The sequence below is a fragment of the Nipponia nippon genome, unplaced genomic scaffold, assembly GCF_047370975.1.
Source record: "Nipponia nippon isolate SJK-2023a ecotype South Korea unplaced genomic scaffold, ASM4737097v1 scaffold_6, whole genome shotgun sequence".
In the NCBI taxonomy this organism is placed as follows: domain Eukaryota; kingdom Metazoa; phylum Chordata; class Aves; order Pelecaniformes; family Threskiornithidae; genus Nipponia; species Nipponia nippon.
In genome coordinates this window covers 58,101,407-58,122,574 of record NW_028262380.1, presented here as the reverse complement: position 1 = coordinate 58,122,574, position 21,168 = coordinate 58,101,407, and the positions used below count along the sequence as shown (strand labels likewise).

The following is a 21,168-nucleotide window of genomic DNA, read 5'->3' as shown; positions in this document are numbered from 1 at the left end:
TGGTTATTCTTTGAATTATCTGAAACTCCTGAATTGAATGGCTGGGTTGGGTGTATTCTTGGCATATTAGCATTTTGTTTGCCCTGGTAATTTATATTAATTGAAAGAAAAATCCAAACATTTCTGAGTCTCAGAGCATTTTTTTTTAAGATAGTTCTGGAAACTATCAGAAGGTTTTGAATAGGTAATGGTGATCTTCTACATAACTCATTCAGTCATGCCTTGACATTGCAGTTTGCTGATGGAACAGTCGTCTTTCTAATTCATTGCAGTAGTGACAGTAACTTAAGTTTGTTAGAATGCTGCTACTTTTGAGAAACCGAAGTGCCTCTCCTCCCATCAGGGCATTTGAGGTTAACATGTGGAACTTAATTGGTGTTAATGGCAGCTCCCCATCCACAGGTTAGCTCCTGTAACATGTTAAAGACTTTCCTGTTATTGACAGCAAACACAACACTGCAAGGTGTCTGTTTGAAAATGCACTGTCATTATTCCACTGATGGGAACCCTGCAATTTCTCTATAGCATATAAACAACAGCAAAATATCCCACTGTGTCTGCAGCGTTCCTCTGTGTAAGTGGTCACCAAATAAATTACTGGAACATTTTCACTCCTGCTGAGTTAAGCTGCTTGATTTTGGGTAAGTGAAATAACAATAGCACATCAGCTGGAAATTTTTATTTCCACCATTCTGAGACCATCTGTGAATTCAGCAAACTGGATCTGAATAAATTTGGATGCTGATGGTGAATAACTGGGGACTTAAGTTCTTACAAAGCTTCTAGTGGCAGTGTGTTTTTCTGCAATAGACAAGAGGCTATAGAATTACCTTCTAGTACTGCATAGTTTTTACATGAAATTTGGGAAAAGGTAGCTTTTCTAGCATTTTCTAATATTTTATAGTCTATTTGTGTAGTGGGTCATGTCATGAAAACAGAATCCTTCTTTTGGGGTTGGTCCAGTTACTCAAAGGCAAGAGAAAACAACTTTATATGAAACACAAGTTAAAGGCTACCTAAAGGGCATTTCTGATGCAATATTTGCAGGTTTACCAGTTTGGGGCATGACATTTGTGTGTCTTGTAGTTTTGTTACTGCTTTTACAAGTACAGCAAAACCTTGGTAGACAGTACATTCAGATAAGATGGTGCTGGTACCACAGCATCGACACTAGACTATTTCCCTATCAATCACGGTGTCAGTTAAGCCCCGCGTTACTGAGGCGGTATGTGGAAATCATAGCCCATCTCAATGCCAGTAGGGAGAGAATTTATTTTTGTTATGGTATATCATGGTTGTCCCACGTGATGTTCATGGCACAGCACAGGTTCTGTGGTGTGCTCTAGTTGAGAACAAGAATGCAGGAGAAGGGCAGAAAGGGCTAGTGACAATTCCTTTAAACTGAGTACTGAGACATTTCACACCTCCCCACAGCATCTTCCCCACAGTCCATCCCTTTCAGGGAAAGTTCCAAGGGGATGCTCTGAGGGCGGCTTCACGCAATTTCTCTGGGACTTGCATCTTTTTCTTGTGTGAGAGTGCAGTGTGGGCCTCATTATAATTTTAATTGGGATCGTGGATTGTGTTTTACACAGGCACTAGAAAGTTTTAGAACATGTTGTGTTTTAGTGGTTTCAGTCCCTCTGTCCCTGAGTGATGATTTCTCAGGAGTTCATGACTGCAGAAAGGCAAGCTATGACCTAAAATCAGATGTACTAGAGACAAAGTTACTTTTTAAATGGGAAAAAAATGGTGAGGCCACACCTGGAGTACTGTGTCCGGCTGTGGGCTCCTCAGTACAAGAGAGACAGGGACATACTGGAGAGAGTCCAGCTAAGGGATTGCAGCATCTCTGCTATGAGGAAAGGCTGAGAGAGCTGGGGCTGTTCAGCCTAGACAAGAGAAGGCTTGAGGGGAATCTCATCAATGTGGTCAAACACCTGAAGGGAAGGTGCAAACAGGATGGGCCAAGCACTTTTCAGTGGTGTCCAGTGACAGGACCAGAGGCCATGGGCACAAACTGAAACACAGGAGGTTCCCTCTGAACATCAGGAAATGCTTTTTTTTTTTTACTATGAGAGTGACTGACCACTGGCACAGTGAAAGCATTTTGAAAGCATTTTCCCCGCAGCGCAAACAGGGCTGGTGATGCCACGAAGTTCGCCCTTCCTGCCGGTCGCAATCGCCTTCCATTTTCCTTTATCTGCAAAACAGGTCGCCCAGGGAGGCTGTAGAGTCTGCATCCTTGGAGACACTTAAAAGCCGTCTGGACAAGGTCCTGGGCAGCCTGCTCTGGGTGACCCTGCTTGAGCAGGGAGGGTTGGACCAGATGATCTTGAGAGATGCCTTCCAACATCAGCCATTCTGTGATTCTGTGAAAGAAAAAAAATAAAGATATGCTGTCTCAATTTGAAAGCTCGATGATGTGCAGAAGACAATTGTTTCTGCAGCCTAACACCTTTGGTGTCACTTCTGTTAAAGAGAGACTGGAATATGAGTCAGGAAAGCCATTAGCCATGGCCTGGTGAATGTAAAAAATATGTGAGATTAAGGATCTAGTTTTATAGCTTCTTTCATTTTACCAAGTTGAAAAGCAGTCTGACTGAAATTATTGCATCAGATGACATTGTTGAATGTCTAGTTTTCCTTTGCATGCATCACTGCTTGAACAGCAGTGTAACTGTCTTCAGCCTTTTAAAGAGCACCTATACTTTTTGTTCATCTCCAAAACACGAACCTGTGGGGCTGAAACATACTCATACATCATTTTGCACTCTGGTTTTAATATATGCTTTGATTAATAAATAAATAAATAAAAGTAAATAAATGGAGGGAAAGTAATTAACTATACTTCCTAACAGGAGTTTTAAAAATTATTTTCATGCCGAGGATCAAAATTGTCTTTTGGGACCAATATTCCTAAAATAACACAGTATTGTAGTGTATAGCAAGGGAAGAGCTATCAATCTACTTGCCTTCAAAATGTTAGCTTCTGTTTTGCTTCATAACTACTTTTGGAATTTCCTAACTGATGGGAGGTCTGTCAAGGCTTTGCTCTTTTTTGGGTTTGGTTTGGGGGTGGTGGTGGGTTTTTGTGGTTTGATTTTTTTTTTGTTTGGTTGGTTTTTTATGTGAGGCTTTAATGCAATTGTTAAAACATCTACACATAAAGCCAGACTCTGCCATGCCTACAAGACATGCAGTGTGGAAAAGGGAGGCTCCCTGGCACAAAGCTCATTTTGCTCTGCACTGGGAATGTTCACCAGGGGTAAGATATAAAGCAGCTTATGTGCCGTACATTTTTATTTCATCTTATTGCTCCCTGATTCCTTGTATGGACAAGAAAATAGGGTTCTAAAATAGTGAAAGGAATATTTGTAGGTATGACAGAAAATTATTTTAGCCCCTGTTCTTCTGGCCGTTAGAAACAGAAGGATAACTTCAAAAGCATAAAGCCACAAGGTCCTTTCTGTGCTGTCCTTCTAGGTTTGCCTTCAATCTTTCCCATTCCCAGAGCTAATTTCTGCTGTGATAATGCCTATGACTAGTACTTTCAGTGCCAGAAGTGTAGTGTTGGGCATAGGAAAGTCGCCTATAGGTCAGAAATGAGACTGTTGGTATCAAAAGGGATTTACTATGAGCAGGTGACAGCCTGAGGTTTTCACGTTTTTCCAAAGAAAATAAGATAGTTCTTTTGCCCCATTTTTGCAGTCTCCTTTTTGTCAATAGTAGCTCTCTGCATTCATAGCACTGATACGTAAACCTGGGGGGAAAGTGCAAGCTTGGGGCTTCAACCCTTTGGTTAGAGATTTAAGCCCCTGAAAGTGTCGGCCGACAGCAGCTGTTTTAAAATGAAGGGGACAGAAAAAAACTTGTTTGGGGTGTGGGGATGAGGAGAAACAAGGGCATATTCATTGGTCTCTTCTGCTTCTTTTCGTCAACTGGCAGTTTTCTTCAAGTGCCTTTCAGGTCAATCCTTTAGGACACTTAGGCATAATCTCCAACAGCTTCAAATCCTGACCACTCATATATCAAATGCCTGCGCTACTACATCAGCCTTAAAGCTACTGCAGTACAAAGGAGCCTTGAAAAAGGGCTGACTCAAATGGCTATTTAATTCCCTGTGAGTTTAATGGCATCTAAGATTTTTTTCTCTGGCTTGGAAAATACCTCACTAGAGTTTTGCTAGAACCTCGATGTTTTTGTTTTATATTTTGAACTAGTCCAACTGTTGATGAAATTGAAATGTAGTTGATGATCCTGTTACCTAATTTAGAAATGGAATGGAGCCTGCTTTCATGGAGAATTGGAGTTTATATATCTATGATTAAAATATGATTGTGGAAGTAAGAAAGAGAAAAGTCCTTTCTTAGTGGAAGGATGGAGGATTTATGGAGGATTGGAAGCTGCATGTTGTTGCGTTTGGAACAAATTTTTATCTTAACTCCTCTGTAACTTTTGAGTAGAGAGTTGATTCATCATGTCTACTAAGTTTGAATACTGTATAAAAATTGTCCACTCAATTTCTGATATGATTTGCTGTATCTAATTTGATTACTGTGTTAGTTATTGTATTTAACTTTTACACATTTTTATACATTCACATAGCAAAGGGCTTATAGAAGAACCCTTTGTTCTTCTAACAAAGATCTTCTAAAAGATGTAAGCTTTTTCAGATCTTTTTTGGGATGTTATTTTAATGTGCCTTGCCACCCCAGAAGTGCAATGCAGTTGTGTACATGGGGGTTACCAAAGACGACAGGTATTGTGAAACTGAAGCATACTTCTGCAGAAGGTTTTACATAATTAGCCATCACCCCTAGCTGTTTTACAACAAAGTCTAGACACTGCTTTATCATTTTACCTAAAATAAATATCATCTGTGGTTTTTCCATTAATCTGGGAAATAAACACTAGGAAATGTCTTTTAGGGTTTGTTTGGGGTTTGGGTTTTTTTTTGTTTCATTGGTTTTTCTGTTTATAAATTCGGGGGAAGAAAAGAAGTTTGTAAATAATTGTTATTTGTTGATTGACTTATGAAAATTATTTATGACTCCTTGAACTGTGGAAGAATATGTATACTATTCATTTAAACATACCCAAAATTTGGATCATTGATATCATGCTGAAAATTTTTAAATCTTTTAAATCTACTTTTCAGCCAGTGGTATAAGAGTATGAAAAATGGATAAGTAAGGTGTATTTAAAAAATTAAAAAGCTGCCTATTCTTCCAAACTCTTCCATTTCTGGAATGAGTCCTTCTCATTATTCTTCATTATATGCCTACTGTATGAGACTAGAAGCACAAATGTCAAAATCATTTAAGGTAAGCCTTTCTTGCAGTATTTCTAAGTTGTAGAGAAAAGCATTGGCAGTCTTGCTGGGAAGACTATGCTCTTAAGGTTAATTGGCCAGTTTTTCAGAATCAGAAGTCGCAGTTTTGTTTTCTGTTTAGTTTGACACCTGTGTATTTCCACTGCCTTCAGGAGAATTATTTCTTATCTCTACAGTAGTTAGATTTAATCCACCCTACCTGATGAAATAAAGCATTTTAGTACCCAACGGTGGAGTACATATTCACAGAGCCTGTTTAAATTTTGTTTATCATTACTTAACCAATATGAGACAGTAGGTGAAATGCTGTTAATATACTTCACCATGTCTTTCTTAACCCCATCTTTTGTTTTCTTTGCCTTTAGGGCGAACCTGGTTTGCCTGGCGTAGCAGGAGAGAAGGGAGCAGCAGGACTCAAGGTTGGTATTGAAAATGGATTAAAAAGAGAAGCACACGGTACGTGAGTGCATGTATAGATGACAGTCATGCTTTCCAACTGGGGTTTATATTCTGACTGGCTTTTAATATCTGCTCCCTCCAGTGATCAGTGCTGTAAGAGGCTTTACACATTTCACCATAAAGGAGCATATTCTTCTGCTGTGCCTGTATAATTCCAGTCAGTGGCACTGACGCATATGCATCCACTGCCAAGTGAATGCAATAAGCCTGCAAGTGTTTGGGAATTTGAGGACCTTTTTAGAGAGGCTTTGTTTATGCTCCTTACAATGTGTTTCAGGCTTCTTTTCAAGAACTACTGTGGTCAATTCTTTGACGAATGTCAGGGTTAAGTCTTGAGGGCTGATCCTGCTATTATGGAAGTTAGCAACAAGCCTCATTAGGAGCATGTCTCAGCCTGTATTTGTCACATCAGAATGTCTCTTTGCACTTATTTTATTGTTAAATAATTTGTTCTGCTGTTTTAATATTGAACAAGTGAAATAGCTTATGATAACATCATTTAAAAGAAAGCACGACATGTCCAAGATGACGGGATCTGTGGGCCCCTTGGAACGGGTAATGCTAAATTCTAATCCCATCAGCTGTGAGCGTGCATCTTTGGTGCACATGTGCTCCTCAGCTGATTCTCTGCATCACGCTGCTGCTGACAGACACACAGGGCAGGCTCTTTACATTTACTGACTGGCTGCTTGTCCATCAGGAATGAAAACAAACCATTTGGGATCATGACCTTTTCTTGCTTTTATACAGAAGCAGCTAAATTATGGCAATCGATGCTTAATTTGTATTCACAGCTGTAGTCTTTGAGTTGCCTAGCAACCACCAGCCATCAGAAGGGGCAAAGATGAGCCAGAGTGCAGTTCTGAGCCAGAAATGCAGAGATGAGTTGTCAGGGTCAGGCTGGTGTGCAAAAGTGTATTTGCCATTGAGCCAGTTTCTCAAGCAAGTTATAATTTTGAAAAATAATGTCTATAAACCATCTTTTTTGTTACAGAAAATGTGAGGAGCACCGAAGGCTCTTTGCTCTGAATCTATTATGAATTGTTCATAGTTCAAGACACTTAAGGCTTTTTGTCTCTCCTGAGGAGCCTTCTAAGCCTGTAACAGAATCATAGGACTTTCCCCTCACATTTGGCCCTTGGATTTTTCCTTTGTTCATTCCAAAAATAAGGAGAACCAAATGTAGGAGTCACCTAGGTCCTGGCAGGCCACTTCACAAGGACATATGCCTGCTTTTCAGGGCTTAATCTAGGACACAATAGGAGAAAGAACTCTTTACGTGCAAATCATTAAGCTTTTAAAATTATGTTGAGGATATATTGTCTGTTGAGTTCTATTAAATTTACATATTTTATTGCTTATTGAAGAGTTTCTTGTTGGATTTTATCATCTGAGACCATGTTACCAATAGTGATGTAATTGTTAGTAATTGACATACTAACGACAGTAATATTAACACTTTGACTTTTGTTCATGTTAGTAACTTATGACCTCTTTGCTCCAATTATTTTCATCAGGGTGACCCTGGAGAAAGAGGAGAAAAGGTGAGACATGTTTCACTTCACTTGTGGTGGTTCTGTTTTGGAGAACTGCTTGGAGAATTGCCGGTGCAGTGATTCCAAGTTTAAAAGGAAATAAATACAGCTACTACCTGGAACTTGAGCGGCACTGTGCAGCCTTGACAAGTGTCAAATAATACCTACTAATGAAAGTTACTGATCTCTGATTACTGCAGTGGGATTAGTCACAGAGAGCGGTGGTCATGTGCTAAAGGCTGCACAGTTGAGCAACTGTGCAATTAATCCTAACAATGATTAGTCTCAGAAAAAGATGAGCCTGAATAAAAGAGAGATCCACACATTTCTCATAACTTGGTTTCAATGCTCTGTCACCTGTGCGGATTAAAACAATTAGGTAACAGAGTGATAACTACATAGACTCTAAATGATACATGGGTCACCAGTTCTCCGCATACTAAAAGTGGAGTCCTCCATTCTTGCTTGGATCAGTTTAAGTGAGAGCAAGGCAATCTGCCGCTATAATCTTAGGCTATAGACCGTCTGGAGAGGTACCAGCAGCACAAATGGTACACTAACAGTGCTCTGACTTGCAGTGAGTTAGTGAGGAGTTACTTCTCTGACGTCCACAGTCACACCAAGACAAGACGAGGGGGCGGAACAAGCGCCACACTGCAAAACGTGGGTGTAATTCTGCTCTTCCAGGGAGAGCGGCCAGTAGGAGCACTCGTGTGAGAGTACACACTGAGAGTCAAGCTTCTGCATCAGTACAAGGGCCGTTTGAGAAATGGTGTAAGCCTTATTTTGAGTAGGAATCTGTACACAGCCTCATCTTCTACGAGTACACTGAGACATGTTTTTAAAAAGTAAGTCGCTTGTATTCAGGTTCAATTTGCTCTTGAGAAATGTTTACCCATGTCTTTGCAGCTGCAATTGAATTTCACTTCCAGATCTGTGTAAATCCATCTAATAGCAGCTGGAAGCATGCTTTGCAAAGGGAATTCATTTCACGTTTTGAAAAGCACGTCATAAAAATAATACAAAAGAATTTTGAAAGTGTATACCCCACATGCAGAAGTATGTAACTGGGAATCTCTTTTCATTAAATCATTACTTTGGTTAAAGTTATATTTGTTTAAGAACTTCAATAATCCTTTGTTTGTTTTCAGACACAAAAGGAATAACTATAAATTTTAACATATATTGAGTTTCTGTTACTTAAAATCATGATATTTTTCCGTAATCATCCTTTGTCTTTTCCAAAAAAATGTAATTATAAATACCCTCAATATGCTGTATTATGTCAAATGAACTTGGGATGACATTCCTAACAGTTACTGTTTCGTGTTTCCATGTTTCATCAAGCCCTTAATTAAAGTGCTGGTAGATTGCTAGCTAGTTCCCATTATGTCAGTGACTGTGATATACAAAATGGTCTCTGTAATAAGTCCCCTGAATGGAATTTTACATTAAGGTTTTCAGAGCAATATGACAGATACTGAATAAATATTATTTGAATACTACTACTGGTTATCTGACCGAGACCTACTAGAATGTTTTTTCGCCTACTTAGACTCAACATTTATCAATATTTTTGGCATTTTAAATATTTCTTGCACTTTACAGGAACCTCAAGTCCCACAGAAATTTTTGGCCTATAGTCTCACATATAAGGAAGACTTTTTGGTGTAGTCTGGACTTATTATATGGCTATATAACTATAAATGGAAGTTGGGTCTTTTTATAGATAAATCTTTTGAAATGTTTCTTTACAAAGTTGTTCTTTAAAGTAGAAAATGTCTACCCAACCATGAAAAAGTGTTATCTGAACATAACTTTTTTAACAATAAACAACACATAGAATTTATGTAGTGATAACAATCATTTTGGTGGCTCCTTGGAGGAGTGGAATTCATTGAAGTTTTTCTAGTTTGTGAATCATTCATGACGGACTTCAGACTCAGAGAGTATATGCCACAAATTACTTGAGAATCCTAATAAAAAGTATTGGAATTGTGTAACTGTCACCTGAATTTGATTAGATGCATTTAGGTGAATGTCTCTGTGTTGGAAAAAAACATATGTACTGGTAATTTAAAATGCTGAATCATCATGAAATCATTCCTTCTTTGCTAAACCACGGTGAACTGGGGAAGTCTGTAGACTATACAGACAGGAAGATAGTTATTTGATAGTTTGTGGGCTTTTTTGAGGAGCTGTGAAAGGGATTACAGTTATAGTGAAGACTGTATAAAACATAGCAGCTATATAAACCATGCTTCCTGACCATGTCATAGAGACATTGACTACCTGATTAACAAAATTAGCTTGCTAATCATGTTGGAATCCTGACTCTTCTCTGCATGCTGTGTGCCTACATAAAATCATTAAAATATAATATGTATTTTAATTATAGGGTGATGCTGGAGAAAATGGACCAAAGGGTGACACAGGAGAAAAGGTACAGTACTTATTAGTAGAGAAGAAAATGCGTGCTTTAGGCATGCTTACAGTATAACCAGCTAATGAAAATAATAATTTGATTAAAAAAAAATGCATTTTAAACCCTTTTTTTTTTAAAGATGCTGAGTGATTTGACTGAGTTCATTTTTATGAACAGCAGAAAAATGTCACTGTTCTGTCCAATTAAGCATAAAATTCCTGACTTTATACGACAGCAGCTTTAATACAAGATACATCAGCATGTCTCTAATTAGCAGTACTCTTTCCTGAAAATTACATCATACAGAAACTTTGGTCATAACCTGCCAGACTGTTGGAACTAGGTCTGCTGAGTTATAGCCATTTCTGATATATCCTTTTATGTTTCCCCTTCTCTATTGCCCTCAAAGAGAGGGACCAAACCAATATGGGACAAAAAATATGGATGGTATTGTGATAGGTAACTTCCCCCCAAATTGCCAGCTGGACAATTGAGAGTTGAAGATACAAACTACATTTTTAATCTTTTTGCCAGATGACATCAGCAATAACCTCACTTAATACCTTGTCAGTTCATTGTTGCAAAGTACCAACATGTCGTGGAAGTCACTAAAGTCACTAAAGAGTAGACATTGTCAAAATTTCATTTTACTTAGTTTTAATTTATTTTATGTGAAACTCATGCTGTATCACTGCAAAAAAAAATTAACTTGAGTTTTTAAATGTGCTTTACTTACACAAGTCATAGTCTTTAGCAGTCAGAGCAAAGTCTGTGTTGCCCAGGAAGGAGGGTCAGTCATAATGATCTCTTCTGGCCATTGCTTTGGAACTCATATGCTTTTAAAAACATTCATTTTAGTGACTGCACTTGGGCAGAAGCATTAAAATTTCTTCTTATACCTCTATATGTCTAATTGCTTAACTAACTCACATCAGTTTAATGTAAGGAGAAATTTATCATGGATTTATCAAGGTGGTAAGGAATGCATGCAAATCTCTCAGGTCCTATCATCTGGATACAGTAAAGCTATGCTTTCAAGAACACAAGGATTTTATGGGGCATATTGTAAAATCAGCAGTTAAAAATAGCCATTAGGTTTAAGAATAGTCAAGTTATTTTATTCCCAGAGTTCATTTAAATAATACTTCATCTGCAGTCATGCTTATTAACCCAGATGAAAGTCTTAAGAAGCTTATTTAGTTATTTATGCAATGTATGCCAGTAGCATCATCTTGATCCACTTTTATGTGATTCAAGAATATAATCTCTTAGCAAGTATGAGATTGTTGTTCAGATAAATAGTCCTGCAACAAGTAAACGGGAAGTTAATATCACCTCTGGTAAGCCTAGTGCAGCTTCACTTTTACTTCTCTGCTTTATCAACTGTTAGAGCAAGTTTGCATCCACTAGAATGCTCATACTGCACTGTGGTCTGCAGTGTGTACAACGCCCTGCTTGGGATCTTGTTTAAAGAAAGAAGTTCTCTCCCTCTTTCAGTGGGAAATCCTTTCTTTCCAAGTATAATGTTTTAAATATTTCTGTGTGAGCTTTCAACAGTTTGGCAGTCTAGCTGGGATCAACTTCTGGAAAGTGTAGGTCATCAGGAGACTTCTTATATTGCTGTATCTGAAGAAATTTCAATAAATTTGTTCAACTTTTTAATACAGAAGTCTCACGTCTCTTCCAGGTTTCATATAAGTTTCAGATGTGGGGTGGTGACATGGGAATATATGCTGTTTGTATGGAGTGCATTGCTTTAACTGTAACAAGCTAGAATCCACTGCATGAATTTTTACAACAGAGTGATCAAAACTGTGACTTAGTTGACTCATTATTTTTCCTTGATTTTCATTGCCTGCAAGACAATCTGCCACCCAGAAAAAAAGATCCAGATCTTATAGGAGAGCTGCAGTTTAAAGTTTCTGATAGACATCTCTGCAAACAGCACTTGGTAGGGAGCTTAGGAGGGTGGTTCTTTTACAGATAATTTAAGAGTGAGCATTAAACTTGTGTCATTACATTACATTTGTACTACTTAACAAGGATTGTGTTCTTTCCTACTCTTCAGCATAGGGGGACATTTTTGCTGTTATGACCATTATGTATAATTCCAGCATGGATTTGCCCAGCAATTGCTAAACATATAAGTGTTAGGGGAAATCAGAATGACTATTACAGCCACAGCTAATTAACATATTCACAAAGTAGCCTTGACTTTTTTTCTGTATTTTTTACTTTGTATTTTTTTCTGGTTTGTGTCTGCACTTTCTCTACTGGTGTCATGATCATCTTGAGGAGGCAGTTAAACTTACCTTGACTATAAACCCTGCTATTTTGCAGGGTTTCAAAGTAGCTCAATAGCATTCCTTCTATGTTTTCCACTGGGTGCTTTCTATTGGGCAGGAGATTAACACAAAAAACTATGTCTATTGTCTCAAAAGAAACAGATGAAATCGAGTTCCAGCTAATTTCACAGCCAGCCTTATTGATGCATTATGCTTACACATATCTTCTGTTACAGTTTTTCCCTACTACACAACCTGTGCCTTGTACTTGGGTAGCTCTGAAAAGTTTGGGGCATGTGTTACGTTTTGGAACTTCACTACCAGACGAGTACTGAAAGTTTTTGCCAGCTGAACGCTTGTGGGGAGGAGCATAAGACTTATTAAGGCTCAGTTTTTAACACCTTTTTTTAAGAGAGCTGCTGGATGTATTGCTCAGAGATGAGATAAGGCTAGTATCCATTCAGTTCGCAGGTGTTCAACCACATACCTGTACAAACCCTTCCTGCTCAGTAAAGAAGCAGTTAATTTTATGTAAATAAACGCAGAGACCATTGCACTAGATCATAATGCTACACATATGCTTAAGAGATTTAATTCATAGTTCACAAAACTTTAAAACATTTATTTAAAAGCTTAAATAATGTTTCTGTGAGATAAATACTAAATTTTGATTTATATGGTGAGAGAGAGAGAGATCAGGTGACAACAGTTTCAGACTTGGTTTAGGAATAGGTTCCTGTTTGTCCAACTAATGTAGCTTTGTTTCCTGAACTGCTGTACCTAGCGGTTCTCAGAAATATGGACTTGGGTGCCGACTGCTTGAACCTGTGACTTAAGAAAGAAACCGTCTTTGTTGAATTGTTCTACTTTGAAGACAGTGTCAATGCCAGACTAGAGTTCTTGCTTCCACTCTTCTACTGCAGCTTTGGTCCCTAGAAACTACCAAGTATCCTCCTTCTATGTGCATGTTCCCCTGCTAAAGTTTCTTCATTTTCAAACTGTCTGACTCATCAGAGAACTGAGAACATGCTGTACCATATATATATATTTTTTTTTTTAAGGCCATATTAATTTTCATTCTTGCATGAAGGTGGATTCTAAATACTTTGTGTCTTATCTTCCCCATATCTGTCATTATCCTTTAAAATGTTTAACTGGTGAATGTCTCATACCAGTTGCTTTGCCACTTTATAGCTATAAAAAGTCCTTGAGGCCTTGCAGTTGTACATGCTTGTAAAGGATATCAGCAGTATCACTCATGCATGTCTATCAAAATGAGGCAGCTCAGGTTTCCAGACATGAATCAACCCTTTATAAAACTGATTTTTCCTTTTTCTTCACACAAGAGTGAGCTGCAGTAACTATGTAGAGGAAACCTATTCCTGTTCTTCAAAGAGCAGTAAGCATGTTATCTGGTACCATTTAATTTTATGAGACTATTACCAAAAAGACCCCATACCCAAACCAACTTTAAAACTATGGCATTCACAGAACGCTTCCTCCAGCTTCACCGAACTATCAAGAATGGGTATCCCCTGTTTGTATTGTAATGCAAAGAACATTAAATGTTTATACTCCGCTTAAACATCTTCCAAGTGGATTACAGCACTGGCTCCTATGATACCTATGTAAATCACTAACAGACTGTTGGGGAGCTTGAAGTTGCTACTGTGTAGTATCCTGTTACTTTCAATCAACATTTATTTTGGATAATGAATAACAGACAGTTCTTCAAATATAAGCACTCTAGCCATCTTCAACAGCATGTAGTTTGATTAGCATACTTTTCATTAATTTAGTTTTTTTCATTTTTGTTTGGTGTGTCATTTAAGAAAAAAAATGCAGCAAAGTGACTATGCAAGAATTTTAAGGATCGTGTGACATTTGTACAAAATTGGGAGCTAAAAGCTTCCTGGGCCAGGTCACTCACCGATCCTCTGCCCTTGTGCATATCACTGCCTATCAAATCCAGTCAACCCAGAAAAACACAGATGAACCTTTTTGAATGCTAGATGTTTCCTCAGAACAGGGACCTTTTCTGAATACATAAATTACTATAGGTCTCTCATCTTGTAAAGTATAACACTTAACTGCATTAAACTATCAGTTTAAATATGCTGAAGAGCTATGGAAATAGAGCTATGACCTGTCCTGATGGGGATAAACACATAGGTCACTGAGGTTTTTTTTTCAAGGCTAACTTTCATTAGCACAAAAAGATTTGTCAGTTGAGATCTGACACTTGCCATCTGTAGAATTAGGTCAAAAAGATTGCTCATATTCTTTGTAAATGGCAGTAAATTATTTTTGATCTATATCAGCAATTTAGTGATATTAAAGTATGTCTCATCTTCTGGCTTTATGGAGTACATTTATACAAAATCTGCAATTATTACATCTACATTATTAGTTGTGAAATTTGAGGTTAACTATTACGCTGTTTGAATGACTGAAACTAAATCTCTCTGCATGTTCTTGAAAACAATACTGTTCCTTTTCTACATCACACTGATTTAATTCATTGGGTAAATTCCTATGTAGCAGTACAGAGAACAAGTAATCTTGCTATATAGTTATTTTGCTATATAATCTTGCTATACTCTTGCATGTTTTGTTATATCTGTTTCCTGAAAAAACTGTATATGTAATAAGTGTGATTATTTCTTATGGATTTTCTATCAGGGTGACCCTGGTTCTTCTGCTGCAGGAATTAAGGTAATTTAGTTTTAAAGCAATTGTACAGGAAGAAGAGGGGCGGTTGGTCTGTGTTACTTTGTCGTGTCACGGACATTTTGGGTACTGTTAATGTTGTGGTTTTCCCCAGCTCTATTTTTAACTCATTTTGTCAGATTTCATGTCTTTCATCTCTTTTCTTTTAGGGTGAACCCGGTGAATCTGGACGGCCTGGACAAAAGGTATTACTTGGAAATGTTCAGTTTTCCTTTTCCTCTCTGTTGGCTTTGTGATAAACGATGTTACACAGATGTTACTGGTGGAACTTACCCATATTAGGATGATCCTAAGGCAATACCATTTATCAGCTCAAGGCCTGTACATGTTTGGTGTATGATCATTTTGTATTTTAAAAAAGCACAGGAATGTTGATACTAATTAGCATGAAAAGCAATATTAGAATAACCCACCTCCTCTTCTAGCCACAGTGCACATTGAAAGCTTACCCAATTGTAGCTGGTGAGACTAACAAAGAACGGCTCTGCCCCCTGAGTGATCACAAGTTAACCTTGCATGTTTGACTGAATATTAACCTTCAGACTATGGTACATTATTACATCTCATTAGGAAGAAAATAAATATTGACTAGAAAGCCTTTCCCACGTACCTGTAAGGGGAATCAAACTGTCAGAGGCGTGCGGCATGTTCGGAAGGACATAGACCAGCTAATGCTGCCCTGTTCTTCCTTCCAGGGAAGAAATTCCCCTGGGTGCTGCGTAGCTGAGGCTGCTTTTGCAAGTAAAGGTCCAGCAGGAGCTGTAATGACTCTGCCGCATGAGGCCCTCTGAAGCTGGGGAATTTCCTCTTTGAATCCATAGTACATCAAACACAGTGAATCTTTTGCCTTCAGCCGCCTTTCGTGAGAGTAGGAGGCAGGTCCTGCTGGGAGAGCGGGTGAAAGGGCAAAGAGAAGAGACAATGAGGGAACTAGATTTTTGCTTTGCAGTACTTGGTTTCCCTCAGGAGCCTTTGGCACCATTCTTGTTTCTTGTAACACTGAAAATTACCCACTGCTGCCAGAGTGGAGTGCAGAGTCCAGCTGCCAGTTGAGCTAGCAGGTATTCCGGACAGACAGCCAAGAGCTAAAATTCTATATAGTGAATGGCAGTACAACCATTTTCTAATACTCAAGGTCTTTTGGTGACTAAGCAAAACCCCAAAACGCATATAAATATAAAATAAAATAAGAAGTTAAGTCTTCTTGTTTGAGAAATTATAGCTGTCATCAATTGTAACAGACTAAACAAAGACTCTTGTGGTTGCAAATGCAGTTCTTCAGGAAAATGCAGTTTTAATTAGGAAAGGTAATCAAAGTAGTTTAAAGCTATCTAATCCACAGAATCATTCAGTGTGTGCATTCTGCAGTGTATGCTTTGCTTGGGTAATAAACTAGAAAATGCACTTAAGAGCCTGTTGAGATTCATGCTCTCATTAGCTGGCTGCCATGGAGGCAAAACTAGCAGTGATTTTCCAGCAGGCTCTTGGACCTCAGTCCCCCGCCACTCAGGTTTGATCTCATTTAGGTAACATAGATAAGTGAGAGATACACCATTCAGACTTTCTATAGTCTCAGCTTGTTGTTCACACCAAAGGGAGCTTAATGTGTTCTTTCCACTTCACAACACAAGCTTCCAATATGCCACACCTGTGTCCCTAGCCCGAACCAGCAGCTCCCATAACGCCTTTATTCAGAGTGCCTCCAGCCAGCCTCCTCCAGTCAGGTGCCCCATGTCTGCTGTTCTGCCTCTGCTTAGCAGGGACTCGTTCACCCCACCAGAGGTTGTGGGGGACCCTTTTTTCAACTGGAGACATATCTCTGCCCTCTATGTCATCTCAATACTTTTCCCCCTACTGTAACCCATTCGTATTTCCTTCCTGTATCTTCCCTCCTTCCTTATATTTTACTTCTTCCTCTTCTTCCAGTTATTCCTTATCTGTCTTCTAAGGACAGATAAATACAGAGCTGCCCACCTGAATATTTACATGAAATGAAATGTGATGGTATTTCAACGGCCTGACAAGTCTGTTGTGTGCCATATGTATTGCAGAGGTGATAGAACAACCTGCCCTGCCAACCTTAGCATTATGAGGTGGAGTTAGTATACAGCCTTGGTTTCTTTCAAAATCATTCTTCTCATAAATCATACTCAGATCTTTTGTATCAGGAAAGGTCCAGAAAAGAAAATATTATGCATTCATCTACAATACTAATTCTAACGAAGCATTAGTGATTTCACTGTTTCACATTGTTTAGTGTATCTTTGAGGGGCATTTTAATTGGTTTAGATTACTGTGACTCTGAACTGGCTTTGCTGGATCCTTTCTGCTTGTTATGTGTGGGTCTGTTGGGGTTAGCTCTGTCTCAAGACTAAACAGTGATCTACTGCAGCAATACTAATAGATTATCAGTTATAATTATTCAAATACTGTGCTTAGAAGTGAAGTTTAGTGCTTCCACAATTAGATGAGAAAAGGTCACGGTAGCAGCGTGGTATGTATGGCTATGCAGGTAAGACACCAAAAGAGAGAGGAGTAGGGTTTTGGAGCTAGCATTTTGTCAGGAATGAATGTAATGGAGGCCTTTAAAATGATTATTCTTTTGCAAGAGTGATAACCCATCTTAAGCTTTAGAAAATGTTTGGCAACTTACCAAGAAATAGTAGTGTCTATTGAAAATGGTATCCTAGCCTCTACTCTTTCATCTCATTTTATAGTTAATATTTTGAGACTGGAATCTTTCCTGTGCTTTTAGGCAATGTGAACAGTTAAAATTTTCGAGTAACTGAAATGCACAAAGAAGCTGTTATCAGTTCCTTCTATAACATTTAAAAATCACTCCATTTGGTAAAGCGATTTGCAGACCCTCTATTGTGTTTTTCAGTTTGTGGCAGAAAGTAATTTTGTTATTAACGCTTCAAGTCTATTTAATACTATTGCCTCAAAGTGTATTTGGGTACTGTAGTCTGATGAGCATCTATATTATCTATATGTGTGTTTATGTTTGTGTATCTATACACGTGTACATGTGAGTGTATGAATGTATGTAAGTGTGTATGTATATACACATATAGAAAATATTTTAATAGCACAATCTGTATGAATCAGCCCAAACCACAGAGTTGAAATCTGGATTTCTGTAAAGCTCAGGAGTGTATAAAATCTGGAATACAGTTCAACTCATTATAAAGGTAAAAGTTGGCTTCAGAATTCAGACCTGAGCTTCCAGAAAGTTCAGGGAACATTCAGATCCAGGGTGCTGGTTTGAATCCATCTATGTATTAAAATAAAATCTCCAGCCTTTAAAATAATGTTTTCTTCACATGTTATTGCTCTTTTTTTTTCTGTTCATCATTTTTATTTCCCTAGACAACATCTTTCCATTTAGCTAATATCTCAAAATGACCATTTGTGCGAACGTCGTCATTCTTGTCTTAGACTAATATCAACTTCATTTCAAAATTAATATATTCAGTTTTCAATTCCTGTTGCAAAATTAACCTTGCAAACGCAGCACTATAGGTCTTTTTATTGCAATTTTAAAGAAGCAAGGCATTTCTGGGTAAAGCAATAGAAGGTTAAATTCCCACTATCCTTCACGATACCATGTGTATTCACAGATAAATAGCAAGCACTGAAACGATACTACGGATAGCTCTATAAAAATGACAGCCCAGTTATAATTAGGCAGTCCTGCTTGAATTGCACAATTTAAACCAAGCTCTTCTGAATTGCTTTGTAGCTAAATCAGACAGTCACACAGCACAATATCTAACTGAGAGTTGAAAATGGAATAGAATTAAACATCTGTTGTATGTATGGAACTGAAATGGCAGTGTGTGAAATGAACTAGTGCTGCTTGTTTTCTTCCCTTTTGGTGAAGGCTAATGTGAATTGATTTTTAGCTTTCCTGATATGGATTTTCTACCTGGGTGTCATCTTCACATCCAAGGTTCCCAGAAGAAATTTAAGTCCTTAACATGACTCTTACTAATTGTACCTTTAAGTCACTCATTTTGAAAATATCAGTCCTGCTTGAACTGACTAGCGGTCATCTATGCTCTTTTATCTTGCTGCAGAATATACAGAGGTGTTCACTGGACAGTGACCATAACTGAATAATGTCTGTAATATTATGTAATTTTCCTGTATAGGGTGAACCAGGTCTTCCTGGGCTTCCTGGACTCCCTGGGATAAAGGTAAATAAACTGTAGTCTCTGATGAACTGGGGGGACACCACAAAGCAGGGGGGGACTGCAAGAATGTGGCTAAAACGGACTTACTGTGCTTGTGCTATATCCTCTTCCGAGTCTCTGGTATTAAACTGGGGATTGTCACAGAAAGGTTTCACATGGGAAATTGGTTAAATGTCTATGAGTAAGCAAACAGTACATCTTACATTAAAATGTGAAGTAGAACATTGCATTCTAGCCCTTTTAAAAAAATGTAATATAGTAGTTGTTTATATTTCTATTTAATGGAAGAGGCTTGGTCATCAAAGTTTTACTTGGTTTACACTTCAATGGGTGCTTTCCAATAGCAATAGCCTACCGAATGTACCAAGCCTCCAGCGGAGAACTGCATTAATTATACACAGGCTGTGGAGTACTGGCTGTATTGACAAAAATGCTCTGTGCTCCATTACACAGCAGTGATTTCCACTGACAAGTCAAAATGTTTTAATAAGATTCTATTCAGTATTAGCTACAGCCCCTGACCTAATACCTGGTTTAGTCCCTGGCTTCCGGTTTGTCTGGGATCTTTAGGTAAGTTGATACAAAAGACATGTGGTTGGTTTAGTTCTAGCATAAGTGGTTGCACTGGGAGTTGCAGACACTTGCACTGAGCTGTGACTGTATAATGCTGCACAAACTGAGTGGATTCACATACCCTGAGTGAGTGCAGATTAGAGTGGTTGCTTCTCCTTCGTGGCAAAGACTATTCTTTCAGAGAACAAAATCTCTTTGAAACTTTTTCTTTGCATTCCAGCATGGGCCTGTGCATACCTCATGAGATAGTTTCTATCATTTCTCCAATAACAAGGGGGATAAGCCAGAGGCCAAACTCTTGTCCATTTTGGTAGGATTCAGGATTTATCTCATGGAATGTAACATTTGCAGTGGGTTTCTCAAGGGACCTGTGAATTGCCACAGCATTCAAGCATAATGTCCCTTCTGTGTTTCTAGTGAATTATGGGAAGACTTGAACGTGCATATTAAAGTTTGTATGTTGTAATACCTGAAAATATAGTTCCCAGGGAGGTTGTTCATTTTCTGCGAGAATGAACCCTGTATTGACTAGTGAAGATCATGTAGGAGCAGAGTCCTTCAAGTGATGGAACTGTATTTTTATAAGGAACTTTGACAGCAATCCCTATTCTGTTTGCTTTAATAGTGAGCAAAGAGGTAGCTCAGTTGGTCAGTGCCAGCGTCCTGGGGGTACTTGCCAAAACCAGCTGCAGTTACGGCTGGTCTTTGGAGATTCCATGTTCATGCAGATCATGCATGTCCATGCATATCATTAGCAAGTAAATAAAAAAGTCTAAATCTGAGTCTCTGCTCTGGGAAAATTATTGCTGTTAAGCTTTATTTGTTGTTGGTAAGAATGGCTGAGAAGGGCAGCTTTCAGATTCACCTGAAAGGCAAAATGTGAAGTGAAAAATGGATGAAGTGTGGAAGTTTTGCCCAGTGAAAATTTGTTTCAGAATTCAGTGGATACAGTGGTACAGTACAGTTGCCTGCAGAATAAAATGGAATAATTTGGTCAAATATCAGTTTTGAGCCCCTCACTACAAGAAGGACATTGAGGTGCTGGAGTGTGTCCAGAGAAGGGCAACGAAGCTGGTGTAGGTCTAGAGCACAAGTCTTATGAGGAGTGGCTGAGGGAACTGGGGTTGTTTAGTTTGGAGAAGAGGAGGCTGAGGGGAGACCTTATCACTCTCTACAACAAAGCAGAGAACAAAGAGAAAAAAGGGGAAAGAAAGGAGAAAGAAAGGAGATTGTAGTGAGGTGGGTGTTGATCTCTTCTCACAAGTAACAAGTGATAGGACAAGATGAAACAGCCTCAAGTTGCACCAGGGGAGGTTTAGGTTGGATACTAGGAAAACTTCTTCAGTGAAAGGGTAGTCAGGCACTGGCACAGGCTGCCCAGGGAAGTGGTTGAGTCCCCATCCCTAGAGGTATTTAAAAGACGGGTAGATGTGGTGCTTAGGGACATGGTTTAGCGGTGGACTTGGCAGTGAGAGGTTAATGGTTGGACTTGATGATCTTAAAGGTCTTTTCTGAACTAAACAATTCTATGATTCTGTGTTTCTAAAAACCTTTAGGGTTCTCACTGCACTTTTTGTTCTTTCTTCAGTCATACAATTGGAATTACAGAATGTCCTCCAAATTTGTGGCT

At 38.5% G+C, this 21,168-nt stretch overlaps 1 protein-coding gene across 1 annotated transcript in view; it reads left to right on the top strand.

The window, feature by feature from the left end:
- COL25A1 (collagen type XXV alpha 1 chain) overlaps positions 1 to 21,168 on the top strand; it is a 328,598-nt gene that overhangs the window by 253,819 nt on the left and 53,611 nt on the right. The window contains exons 13-18 of the mRNA XM_087737719.1: positions 5,701 to 5,754; positions 7,312 to 7,338; positions 9,728 to 9,772; positions 14,722 to 14,754; positions 14,919 to 14,954; positions 18,924 to 18,968. Coding sequence (XP_087593845.1) covers positions 5,701 to 5,754; positions 7,312 to 7,338; positions 9,728 to 9,772; positions 14,722 to 14,754; positions 14,919 to 14,954; positions 18,924 to 18,968 — 240 coding nt within the window. The remainder of the gene's footprint in view (positions 1 to 5,700; positions 5,755 to 7,311; positions 7,339 to 9,727; positions 9,773 to 14,721; positions 14,755 to 14,918; positions 14,955 to 18,923; positions 18,969 to 21,168) is intronic.